The 13819-nt window shown below is 40.1% G+C and overlaps 1 protein-coding gene across 1 annotated transcript in view; it reads left to right on the top strand.

The window, feature by feature from the left end:
- The first annotated feature begins 12195 nt into the window (after positions 1–12195).
- FRY (furry homolog (Drosophila)) overlaps positions 12196–13819 on the top strand; it is a 164716-nt gene continuing 163092 nt past the window's right edge. Inside the window, exon 1 of the mRNA XM_008938741.1 lies at positions 12196–12265. Coding sequence (XP_008936989.1) covers positions 12196–12265 — 70 coding nt within the window. The remainder of the gene's footprint in view (positions 12266–13819) is intronic.

Below are 13819 nucleotides of genomic sequence, written 5' to 3'. Positions count from 1 at the left end.
GAAGGTCATTTGCCTTTTTCCAGCATAAGCAGGGAGCTGTGTTGGACCTCGTAGCTCTCAGAAAACTGAGATGTTTTTCAGGTTAACAGGAAGGGAAGGACTCTGAAGGATATCGAGGACCCAATTACAAAGACTGCAAGTATATTTAACTTGGCCTCTAATGAGGACACCAGTGCTTCTGTAGAGAAACAGCAAGGTGGAGGATGCTGGAGCTCTATCAATGTATTGCCTATGATCAGATGGAAGAGTTACTGTTGCAAAACCTTCACCACAGCAAGGAAGAACCATTGCATAAGTATTCATCAGTTAAAAAGTACTATGTGGAGGGGAAAAGAAAAACAGCAGCAAAGAAATGCACTGTCTCTGAAATTGAGATATCTCCTGCCACAGGTCACTTCAAAAGGTGAAAAAAATATATCCTTACAGATAATGTTTTATTTTAAAAAAAATAACAATTTTGCTTCCCTATACTTCAGAAAAATATAGAAAAGATTTTGCAAGCCAGATCAAGTGTTCTTACGTAAGACCAGTGAGATAATTTTTTCTGTTAACCCAAGTTGCTACTTCCTGTCTAGCTGGCATCTTAAGCTGTTGTGCAACAACATAACTCCATATGGTGTCTTACCAGTGCTTGCCTAGAAGGGTTATACAGAAAGGGATTTCAAAACTACATAAAGCAAAACACTTTCCTTTCAACAGGTGTTTAGGATTGAGGTGGTTTACTGGCATCAGTTCTTTGAAGAACGGAGAAAGTAATTTTGAGTAGTAACAGGAGAGTGCTAAGGCAGAAGCTGTAACTGAAGGGTCATCTGCACAGAATGAGCAGGAAAGTGAGGAAGAAACAGAAAATTCAGTGTAAAATCATATGGCCTTATTTTTCCTGACACCACCTCACCACAGCCATTTGTGCCTGCACCAACCAGTGACTCAAGCCATGAAGATTTATGCTGATAGCTATTTATGCTTATTTTGGATAAACAGAAATATTTTCAAAAGGGTGAAGGACATGTGATGACAGCCTAGCTATTAAAGGTATCAAGTGAGTTAGGAAGTATAGGTTCATGTGCATGCCCTGTTTATAAACAGCAGTCAGGAGAAGAAAAGCTCTTTATTTTGGTAATGACTTCTTAGGTAGTCCTGATTTTTGAAGTGTTGCTTTTTCTCACCTTGAAACAAAAAAGAAGCTTTAAAAGTTGCAGATGTTATCTCAGTCATTAAGTCCCTGGTCTAACTATAGGTAGCACTAGTCCGAGCTACCTGAACCTGAATTTTGGATCTTTCTGTTAGCACTTCTGAGTAAAGTGAGAAAAAAACCCTTCTTATCCTCCAACGAGCCTGAGATCCAGTGTGCCAAGCATTTCACTTGCAGCAAGGTCCTGAGCCCTCCTCTGAAGGATGTAGAGTCTTGTCTGAGACAGTATATGCCAGTGTGTGTCAGGGAAGTGGAGAAGGATGGCATACTGAGAGACAGGAGTTGATACTTCATCATAATTTGAAAGAATAATAAAAGCTATTGTTAGTTATATTAAGGTCAGCTAATCCTGACAAAGTTCAGTTTCCCTGTTTCAGGTGGGTAGTTCCTACACAGGTGTTGCAAGAGGTAGATTTTTTTTTCCCCCAGTAACTCAGAGTGAATGCTGAATGCAGAAGACCCATCTGAGATACCTGTGGAAGTGTTTATGTTATATGGGTACGTGTGTGCCAGCCAGACCTGGCTGGTCTGACAGCCTCTCTCTGAGAGCAGAGCGAGCGTGGTACCTGACAGGAAGCTGTAAGAGGCAGGAGAAATTGTATGACCTGATCCCACGTCCATCTCACCTTCATCTAGAGTAGGTGGAAGTTGGTTGAAAGCCTTCCAACATGTCTATTCTCTTTTCATGAGAGAAGTGAAAAATGAACTCTTCTAAGGCTGATGTTGCTAGTGAAGCAAAGGGACATAGCAGAAGGATACCTTTCTACAGAGTAATGAAAACGTTGAGGTGTGAGTATCCAAATAGGTCAGCCAGAAAGGAAGAAGTGTTAATAATTAACGACAAAACTAGAGAATGGAAAGTTAAGTTTAAAAAAAGAACAAGTAAGCAAGTAGCTTATCACAAGAGCATCTTATTTAAAGCCAGGGAAAGCTTTAAAATGTGTTGTGGCACAATTAAGACAAAGAAGACATATCTGTAAATGTGTTTAAGATTCAGGAAAACATTTGTGTTAAAAACCATACTGCAAGAAGTGCATACATTGTGGTAAGAACTGTTTGAGGGATGGACTAATACTTGAGAGCAAATTGCAGCTACTGCACTGAAAATTCCTCCTAACTAGTGAGTCAATGAAACCATCACACCCTTGCAACATGTTGCAGGCAGGTATCTTGTGAAAAATGGGTATTTTGAACACATCATTCTAAAAGGGAAACTAAAGCGTGTAATGTGGTTATTGTTTGGGTCAGGGATGGCTTGGTTTTGGCATCAGCTCGTCACTCCAATCCAATGGGTGAACAATCTCATCTTTCTTTGCCTCCTTCTACTTCCCATCACATCTTGGGCACCTCTCTGAAGAGTCAGGAGCTTTTCCTTTTCCAAGGCAGGTTCCCAGCTGACTGTTTTCTGCCTGCCTGGGGAGGGAGGGGTTTGCCCTGGCTCCATGGGAGAAGAGAGGTGAATCTGTGCCTGAACCTCAGGGTGTGCAATCACAACGATGAGGACAAGAAAAGCTGAGAAGTCTTATGATCTCAGTGATAGTAACATGCAGTAATTGTTAGCCATCCCTGAAGACCCTGTATGAACAAGCAGGTTGCTTTGAACAATCTGAACTAGTGAAAGATGTCCCTGCCCATGGCAGGAGGGTGGATTAGTTGATTCTCAAAAGTCCATTCCAACCCAAACCGTTCTATGATCTTGTGAATATCTGGTGATGGGAACACTCCAACCCTTCCCGGCTCCCACTTCACCTTCCCACAGAGCTTGCAGGAACTATTATCACATAAGGCAGTGAAAGAGGCCCTGACTATGACCGAATTCCAATTCTGGATTTTTTAGTATTTAGAGATTCAGTCTGTTCATTGTGTAAGGAAATTTCTTAACTTGAAAAGAGGGACAGCCACAACCCCTGTGTTCCCTCTGTCCTAGGCTCTGTGTGACCTGCTACCAGTCTCTTAGGCATGAGTTACCTACTGCAAATTATACATTGAGTAGGTGAGTAGGGTTCAATTACTAAATCTAGTCTCGGAAACAAGCACCCAGAATTAGAGGCACCATCAGTGGCTGTTCAGAAGTTTCCTGCTGTGAGGAAGGTCTGACATGCCATGCCGGGACACTTGGAGAGTACACTTTGTAATCTTGTCTCAAAATATAGATAAAGGTCTCTAACAAAACTGAGAAGGAAATAAGGTTATAGGATTCCAATAATGGAAAACAGTTTGTTTAGAGCTGGTGCCTGGAAACAAAGGTGAAGAGCAGGAAGAATACACTACTGGGGTTATTCTTCATGGCTGTGCTTGCAGGCTACGTTTTGACTTGCACAGCAGTATTTCTTGCATCGGTGGTAGTGGTGCAGATTTCAGATTGGCGTATGGGATGGTATATTTTTAGCACGTGTATGGTAGGTCTGGGCAAACCAAATCTGTCCTGGCTGGCTGATGTTTCCAGAGACTGTTCAGCTCCAGAGAAACTCAAGCGGTGAACAGCAGAGTTCTAGGAGGACATGTCAGTCTGACAGCTCCAAAGCAAAGTCAGGGGAAGGATAACAGTACTTTGAACCTTGAAGGCATAACTCAAACATTAACTAGTTGATCCTCTGCAAGATGTGTAGTAGGTAGTTATCATTTATTATTTACAGTTAAGTCACAAACTCATTAAAACCTATTTATTGCCTAATATTCTTTCCAGAGAAGTTCATTTCTGTGCTTCCTGTCTTCTGTTCTGGCACAGTTTAAAGTGTAAACATGTATTCCCTATGCATTATTTAGTTCTACTGCTTCTGCTGGTTTTGCGTTTCATCACTAGGTGGCAATATCTTAACAGTCAGTTACAAACACAAGGCAAAACAAAATGGTGCAGCAAAACTAGCGAGGCATAAACTAAGAAGGTTTTCTGTTGCTTTGTTTGCAGGTTATCACATTAAATTAGGTTTGCTTAATGAAATATTATTTTGTGTAGTGCTTTCTGCCACTCCATACTTCCAATTTGGGTCCTAGCAAGATGGATATTTTACCTTGTTAAATCATGGGACATATAAGTACTTAGAGTTCAGTTGATTTCAATAATAATTTTGATTTTCATTTTAACAGAGGACATGAGTAAAGCATGTGTACAAGCTACTTTGCTAATGTTTGGCTTGAATTGTGTTATGTAAGCTGTAATTAAGAAAATAATTAGAAAAAACCTTGTAAATATTTTCATAAAAGGAAAGAAATGCATAAATACAACAAATGCCAAAATGAAGAAAAACTCCACGTAAATACTGTGGGGTTTTCTGCTGAAATGTAAAAGTAGTATTCCTTTTTCTTGCTGGCTTACATGTGGACTTGTCGCTTCAGAAGTAATACAAAGGCACATAATATTTTTCATAGTTTCTTTTTTTTCCTGAAACCAGAAGGAGCAAATCAGATACCTAAACACAGGTATCTATGAGAAGGCCTCCAACTGCTTCAGAAGGCTCTGCATCTAATGTAGGTCTTATGCCATATCTGGCAGTCTCTGTGAATAGCTCACATACCTTAGGGTATCTAAAATCACACTAGACACCTCTATGTAGGCACTTGAATACCATCTGACTATGACCAGTATCCATCTGAAAGCTACCACAGTCTTTCAAGAGGAGATCATTAGGAGGTTCCAGATAGCTTTATTAAAGGAATGTGAAATCATGAATTTGATGGGTGGACTGCTCAGTGGATAAGGAATTGGTTGGATGGTTGCATCCAGAGGGTGGTGGTCAACAGCTCGATGTCCAGATAGAGGTCAGTGACAAGTGGTGTCCCTCAAGGGTCCATAGTGGGACCAGTGCTGTTTAATATCTTCATCAGTGACACAGACAGGGGGATCAAGTGCACCTTCAGCAAGTTTGCAGACACCAAGCTGAGTGGTGCAGCTGATACACCGGAGGGATGAGATGCCATCCAGAGGGACTTGGATAAGCTTGAGAAGTGGACCTGTGTGTGATTCAACAGGGTCAAGTTCAAGGTCCTGCACCTGGGATGGGGCAACCCCCAGTAGCAATATACGCTGGGGGATTTAGGGATTGAGAGCAGCTCTGCAGAGATGGACTTGAGGCCACTGGTGGATGAAAAGCTGGACATGAGCTGGCAATGCGCACTCATAGCCCTGAAGGCCAACCATATCCTGGGTTGCATCAAAAGTATGGCCAGCAGGCTGAGGGAGATGATTCTCCTCATCTGCTGTGCTCTGGTGAGGCCTCATCTGGAGTACGGTGTGCAGCTCTGAAGTCCTCGGCACAGGAGAGAAATGGATGTGTTGGGATGGGTCCAGAGGAGGCCCCAAAAATGGTCAGAGGGATGGAGCGTCTCTCCTATGAAGAGAGGCTGAGAGAGTTTGAGTTGTTCAGCCTGGAGAAGAGAAGGCTCCAGGGAGACCTCATTGAGACCTTTCAGTACTTAAAGGGGGCCTATAAGAAAGATGAGAACAGTCTTTTTAGCAGGGTCTGTAGCAACAGGACAAGGGGCAATGGTTTTAAAGTAAAAGAGATTTAGACTAGGTACGATGAAGAAATTTTTTATGATGAGGGTGGTGAAATACTGGCACAGGTTGCCCAGAGAAGTGGTAGATGCCTCATCCCTGGAAACATTCAAAGTCAAGTAGAATGGAGCTCCGAGCAACCAAATTTAGTTGCAGATGTCCCTACTTACTGCAGAGATATTGGACTAAATGAGCTCTAAAGGTCCCTCCCAACTCAAACCATTCTGTGATACTATGAGTCTCCAGGATGTGATAATACAGTAGATCCTTTTTGGTGTGTTCTGCACTGAAATCAAATCCATCTGAGAATCATTCTTTGTAGGGTTGTGTTATTTTGCCCAAAAGGACTAGATTGTATCAAAACCACAGAGAACCTAAGAAGCAGCCCTTACTTATTCCTTGGGGAAAAAAACTCCAGACAGCCCAACTTTTATACAAGCTGTACCAGTGTAAGGCGATGTGTAAGAGACACAAGTGTAATTCAGCATACAGCACTATCTGGGTAAACGGACGTAGCATTTGACCCAAATTAAGGAGGAAAAGCTGTATGACTTGGTGAAGCCATAGAAAATCAAACCCCATGTTAAAATGTCCAGCAGTTCAGTAAAGCTACTTTTGGCTTTGGGATCCATGCCCACATCACTACCTGGAAGCTGTGGGGAGCTGGGCAGGAGCAGAATGGTTGACACTTAGCAAAGGTAGAAACAAGATATTAAGCACAAGCTGGGTAAATAAAAAGTGTTTTGCTTAAGTGTTTTACTAGATTAGGGTTGGAGTGCTCCTGCCTTGCAGGATGAGACTGTAGGAGAGGCTGGGTTATAAAGATGTGTCACTGCAGACCATGGAGAGGCTTTGTACTGTGAACAGATACTTGGGCACTCAGAAATACAATCACTGTGGTTTATTGATGGAGTTTGCAGAAAAGTCGTTAGAGTTCAAAAAACATAATCACCTGCCACGTAAGTTAAGAGCCTCATTCTGTTAGCAACAAATATGGAACACCACTGCTCTACTTACTGGTTTCTGTAACTAGAAGAAAAACAGCGTGTAAAAACTAGGAAAGAATTTATGTGTACAAAATTTGAATCTGGACTTTATACTTGCTCTGTTAATGTTGTCATTTCTTAGAGGCCTTCAGCTACTCTTTACATTTAGCCCCAGGTTCTGAAGAGTTCAGATTGCAAAATCCAAATAGATCCCTTCATCTGAAGCTAAAATGAGCCCTGGAAGATTGTGAAGGACTTTGCAATATTCATATCTCCATGGGCTTTATTAAGGATTTCTGCAAGCATTGCTCAGAGCATAGTGGACTAAACTGCCCATACGACTGTTTTAAATAGTAGTCACTAAAAATGTAAGCAAAATGTGTACCTATGCTACTAAATATTAAGAATCTAAATAAAGTGCCCAGTTTACAAAGGTGGTTACCCTAAGTATCATGTGTAGACAGCAGAAGGAAATAGGCTGCTCTGGAAAATAATTGTGCTCTGTACTGGAGCACTTGTGTACTCCTGAGTCATGCTGAAGACACTCACCAGCACAGGCATCTAAGCTGGATGCCTCAAGATAGACATTGTGAATACCTCCATCAGTGTGCAGTTTTGTTATTCTTTTACTGAGTGAAAGTTTTGGAAGTCTATTTTTTAGATGTTTTGCAATGAAAATAGCTGTCATGCAGTGTTCTGCTCACAAGAACGCTTCTGACCATTCTAGCGAATGCCTTGTCCCTTCCTGTTTTTTTCCAAAGCTGGGGCATGGAAACTCCACAGACTTTGTTCATTGAGCGAAAAGAATAAACCAGGTACCCAAGGCTTGTGGGTATGTTCTACCTCTGAGCTCAGAAAGCAGGGGAGAGAACAGAAGGTGCACTGCATGTCACAAATGTGGAGGCCATTTCCTCTTGTCTTATCCCTCGTTACACATGAGAACAGGCTGACCCTCACACGCTACAACCTCCTTTCCAGTAGCTGTCAAGAGCAAGGCAGCCTCCCCTCAGTCTCATTTCCTCAAGGCTGAACAGCCCCAGTTCCCTCAGCTGCTCTTCATAAGACTTCTTCTCTAGAGCCTTCACCAGCTTTGTTGTCCTTCTCAGGACACACTCCAGAATCTCAGTGTCCTTGTATGAGGTGCCCAAAACTGAACCCAGTACTCAAGCTGTGGCCTCACCAGTGCCGAGTACAAGAGATCACCTCCCTACTCCTGCTGGCCACACTATTTCTGATACAAGCCAGGATGCTGTTGGACTTCTTGACCACCTGGGCACACTGCTGGCTCATGTTCAGCCGACTGTTGACTAGAACCCCCAGGTCCTGTTCTGGTGGGCTATTTTCCAACCACCCTTCCTACTCTTCATCATTGTAGGCCTATGAAAAGCCTTACATTATGCATCTCTGGTTTCTGATGGTGAAAAAAATGTTACATTGTCATTAATTTATTGTAAACTCCCCTGTAGTAGTATCATAGAAAGAAGCCCACTGTATTTGTAAATATACAAGACTGTAACATCCATCATCAGAAAGCTGACTTACATTGACAGATTTTGTATGCTTATAGCCTGCCTGTATTTCATAGAGGAATTTCATTAGAATACCTAATTAGATTCTAAATATCAAAAAGTCAACAAGAATTAAAGAGGAAGCTGAATAACTTCAAACTTCTTAGTCTTGTCAGCCTCTCTAGTGTACGTTACAAGCACTGGATTAGAGTGCTGCTGTTCCTGCCTTTTCAGTGTGTTACACCTGGTTTTGGAGTGCTTCTAAAATGTGAGCAAAACCATTACACTGGCTGGAGGATGTCCTATCTGAGCAAATTTAGACTGGCAAATATTTAAACAAAGTTTGGCGTTTAATTTTTTTAAAATTATTTATTATTATTTAATGATAGAAAATACATTTTAAAATTGGCTATACTTTTAATTTTAAATAGGCTGTTAGAGCAAAAGTTAAATTCAGAGGCATTTATGTACTGGGTCTTACCTTCTAAAGCAGAACCGATAATGGAGGAGTATCAACCTTGAAGTAAATTTTAACAATACTACTGAATGCTGTGCTGCAAACACCTGTATTAAGGTAGTGGGGCACTTTTTCCTCTCGTAGCTCATTAGACTGCTCTGTGGCCTGAAAGCAGTTCCTTAGTCTGTACTTCTCAGTAAAATTGTGAGATCAGGAAGCATAATATAGTAGAAAAGTTGTATTCTGTATGGAGTCTTTCATACGATACCAAAAATATACAATCTAAGAGTGGTGACATTTTTTCTTTAATATACTTTGTCTTCAGAAGTGCATTAATATTTTAGTATAAGAGCATATTGTCAGTGGAAGGTTGCACCAGGTAAACTTGCTCTTCAGAAAGAATACTAAAACGTGAAAGCAGTGAGATTCTGCATTGGATATTAATGTTGTGATGTAATGTTAAAAGCAGACTAGTATATATGAAACTGAATTACTTTGGCTCCAAGTCACTTTGGAGAAAGTCAGTAAAAAGGTGCTGGAGAATCTGCCACTCCTAGACAAAAGGCTGAATGTAGCTATAGCCTTTTTGCATGTTAGTCCATGGGGAAGTGCAAGTGGGCACTGGGTGATACTTCAACATCCCATACACAAACTTTTCTTAACAGTAGTGAGATCCAGATATCCTTGGATGTGATAGCCCATTTATTTCTTCACCACATGATCACAGAGGTAAGAAGAGATTGTGCTGGTTAGACTTCACAAGTGGTGAAAAGCAAGAAAGAGGAGTAGCAGGAACACTATTGGGTCATGTCTGTACAAGCTGATTTGGCATAAGCAAGGGTAGGTCTGCAGTTTTGAGAAGGTAAACTCTGAGAAATAAAAGGAACTGGTTAGTGACAGTGAAGAAATCAGGTACTTGCCTAGAGGGGGATGACTCAAATGTCTTTAACCAAAACCAACTAACCAACAAAACCTTGCACTTTTCATTCTGGCCGAGAGGGAAGTGTGAGACCCTCAGGAGCATCTCATGGAGTCCCACCACGCACGGGGTGTTCTTGTCCCACCAGCAGCAGTAAAAGACGCTGTTTGGGAAGAGTGCACACAGGCGTAGCCACTTTCTGCAGGAAAAGTCAGAAATTTCAAACTGATATTAGAAAAAACGGGTAACTTCCCATTCAGAACAATGGAATAGCAGGCATATGAATTTGCAGCTCAGGAAGTAAAATTTTTGTTGGATCTATCGAAAGAGAGATTCTGCTTTGTAAATATAAACCACAGAATTTATGAGGGGGAAAGTATCTGTATCAACAGAGAGGCTGCTGGAGCTCAGCCACACTCGAGGCTTTGAAACAGAATTTGGTGGGAGATTATATTTAAGGGTCTGGATTTAACTGAAAATTTCATAAAATCCAGTACAGATTTAGGAAGGACAACTATTTGCAAATGAACCACATATTTTTATTTTCAACAAGAGAATTGTGATAAAATTAATGTATCAGTCATCTTCAGAAAAGCATTTGCTGTTGCACTGCAGGGGAAATTATTACTTAAATCCTTGAACATAGGAATTAATGAAGCATTTGTGAGGATGAATAAGGACTTCCAAACATACTTGGCATTGTGTCTGCTGAAAAATCCATTAGTGGGATGGTAGGAAGCCATCAGTCTTGGGACTTGCCATATTTGGTATTAAATTTAATGGTAAAAATTTGGAGTGTGCTGATTAAAATGGGATAGTACAATGAGTAGGCATTGTCATTGGGAGGGGAACTTCAGAAAAGAAATTAGCAGCCCAGAATGACAGCAATGGGATGATTTTCCACAGTATAGAAAGGAAAAGCTGATCAGATCGCTTCGATAGCTGGTGAGATCAAGTCCAAGACACATTCAACGTTTGTGATAGTCCATGTTCATTAAAGGGTGTAAACTTCATTTAGGAACTGAAAGGTTTATAAAGTGAGTTTCTACAGCAGCCTTCCATTAGTGAGGACACAAAACCTTATCACTAAATGAAGTGTTTGCAGAAGACATTTAGCATAAATTCAGTGAGAACCATGGGAGTTTGATCTCAATGACCCTTGTATTCCTCAGTTTCCGATCCAAACATCAAATAGTCTGCATGCTGTAACTAAAAATAACATGCAAACATAATTGCTGACAAAGTTTTTAGAAGAATCATCAGCAGACAAGCTCAATTTTGGCTCAGATGCTGTAATTATGAGATGCTGCAGGAAATTTATTCCACTGTGAGAAAAGATGTACTATTATTCCCAGGAAATAGTATCTGGAAGGAGGATACCAAGAATATATAAAACAAAGAACACTTGAGAAATTGATTCTTCTTATTTTTCTTCATTGCCATTAAAATATGCATAGTGATGGACTGCGATTATTTGAAATAAAGCCTTAGGAATACAGAAATTCTAGCTAGCATTCAAATATTTTGTAGAAAATACAGAGAGATTAACAGGCAGTGAATTGGTCCTGCCACATTTTCATATGTGAATTCAGTTCTTTTTTTAAAAAAAAAAAAACATTATTCGAGAGAAAAAATGACATCAAACAGAGATTTTTCTGTGGCTCATTCAGAGATGAATCCCAAGCAGAGAGCTCTCTGCTTTATTTGCCATTATGAATTCAGCTTGCTGTCTTTCATCTTTGTTAAGGGGAAAAAAAAAAAGTCGTCAAGAAAAAATGACAACATGTTTTTCTGTAGCAGCAAAAGCAAAGCAGAAGCAGCCAGTCTGAATGCCGTGGGTTTAGTGCTCTGGAAGTGCCTCTCTTGTGCAACTGGGCTGAGGGAGAGCCTTTTTTTTTCTTTTTTTCTCTTTTTCCAACGTCACTGCAATCAGATCTATGGGTGCAGCTCTGCTTTACCGCAGCATGATGCAGTTGTGTATAGTTCAGTGTGCTCTTCTTGGAAACGGGCGGAAGGAGAGCAGCTGACCAGAGCAGGCAGAGGATATTCATTAGAGGGTGGTTTTTCTCCTAGAGCTGAACAGTACGTGTGAAATTCTTCCAGCTGCAGAAGAGACGGTTTCAGTGGGGCTTCAAGTTGATACTCGGTTCGCAAGAGGAGGTGCATACGCTCGGGCTGTCAGCTTCTGAGGGGAAAAAAAAAGCTTCAGACAGGCAGATTGCACGTTATTAAAATCACAGCTCAGACACCCTTCGGGAGGATACTCCAACAGTGCTCATGGAACAAGTGCCGTGGTACTGCGTATGCCTTATTTAAATTTGCCCAGTTGTGGAATGGAATAAATGAAAATACATCCTGAGGGGGTGAGGGAATAAAATACTCTGCAGATAAAATTAAGTACCAGCCCTGGAGGAAGAGCAAAGGACAAAAACCTCATGGTGTGTTTTTGTTGTTGAGCCTTTTTTTTTTTTTAATGAGCTTACCTACCATGAACGGAAGAAGTGGATCTGCGGAGAGACTTCATTTCCTCCTCTGACCCCTCGTTTACATCACTAACTGGTGACAGTCACATCTACATACATAGTACCTGCTACTTCAGCTGCTCAGAATTATAGAAGCCTCTTTGTATGCAGCAGACATGGCTAGCCAGCAGGATTCAGGCTTCTTTGAAATCAGTATCAAATATTTACTGAAATCCTGGAGCAATAGTGAGTAGCAGAAGAGTAATCTTTTCATATTACGCATTGCTTGGTAAATAGCTAGGATAACCTACAGGATAAATCTTGTATTTCTATATGCTTGTGTTATATAAACCAGTAATGTTTGCTTTCATCAGCTCTAAAAATCAGAATGTCAGAGATTTAAATAGGTTTCATTAACTGCAAAGGCTGTAATGAGATTATCCTAGATTTTGCTTGATTCAATTCTGAAGTTAGTCCGCTTTCTGGCTCTCTCTAATAGTACATTGCAGGGAGTGCATTCCAAACAGCATTTCCTGCCTACATGTTTATTTGATTTGTTCAGGCTTTATCTAAATATTTTTGAAAATGCTGTTCAATCACAAGGGTGTGGCATTGTTCAGAAGTTGGTTTGTTTTAGTTGTGTACTGAGGACAAAAATATAATATAGTTCAGGTCTGAAAGTCATTATTTTAATGTGATGAAAAGCAAAACCTAAGTTGCTTATAGCTGCACTTCCCACTCTGTGTGCTTAGTTTCAGAATCTTATGCAATATTTCCATCCAGAAATAATCCATCTGTTTATCTAATCCAGGCTGTGTTTTGCAGAGTGTAAACAAATGGCATTTTAGTCTTCCATGGTCTTTTTGGTGTTGCTGTTCCTGATATTCAGTACTGTTTAAGTCAATCACTCTTCAGATTTATAGCAATATTATGTAATGAAGATTTCTGTATAAAATTTAGTGCTTGCAGATATCTTCAAATTAGGTAAGGCCATGGGATAACTTTGACAAAAATTTGCATTTTCATTTAAAATAGGTGAATGGTATATTCCTTTTCTATAGAAGCTTGTATTAACAGTGCTATATCTCCATAATTAACTGTTTTTAAAAGATAGAACACAATGTCTCTGGAAAAATCCAACTTGGCTACATGTGCAGTAAGGTTCTGATCATCCCACTCTTTATAATTTAATAACTTCTGCATAAAAGACTAGTATTTTAAAATTCTGTGACATATAAAAAAAATCAAAATCTGCTTAATACAAGGTGTGTATCTGAATACCTGCAAAGAAATAAAAATAACAATCTGTTAGATGCATGACATTCACGACTTGTCTTCATTAAATGATATCCATAGAAACTGTATTTTTCCAGGTCATTTGTAACCTCAGTAACACTGTAGTGCTTGTTTGAATCTGTTTTTCTACCACAAGTGTGAAGCCACCAGGGAATAATACTATTACCTAAACAGCATTGCTTATGTGCACTCCTTCCAAAATATTTAGTGCATATTTATTCAAATCCATGACCCCACAAGGACTGGAAGATAATTTTATGATTTAGTTCCCTTTTTGACTAATATTAACCAAATACTGAGAACATAAGTGTGTATTGTGACAACACACATTTTATAACAAGCCAGTCAGTTTATGACAGAAGAAAAAACAAGTCACTTTATGGTGCAGAAATCAAATCCATTCTGGCATTAGTTCTGTAATGGACTAAGTAAGTAAAACTAGCACTTAAGAATTTAAAAATGACAACATTATGGAATTCAAGATAATATTTTCATCTTTTTTTT

Source organism: Merops nubicus, unplaced genomic scaffold (assembly GCF_000691845.1).
Source record: "Merops nubicus isolate BGI_N331 unplaced genomic scaffold, ASM69184v1 scaffold9374, whole genome shotgun sequence".
NCBI lineage: Eukaryota > Metazoa > Chordata > Aves > Coraciiformes > Meropidae > Merops > Merops nubicus.
The sequence above is the reverse complement of the archived record's forward strand: the minus strand, read 5'-3'. Positions and strand labels throughout refer to the sequence as shown.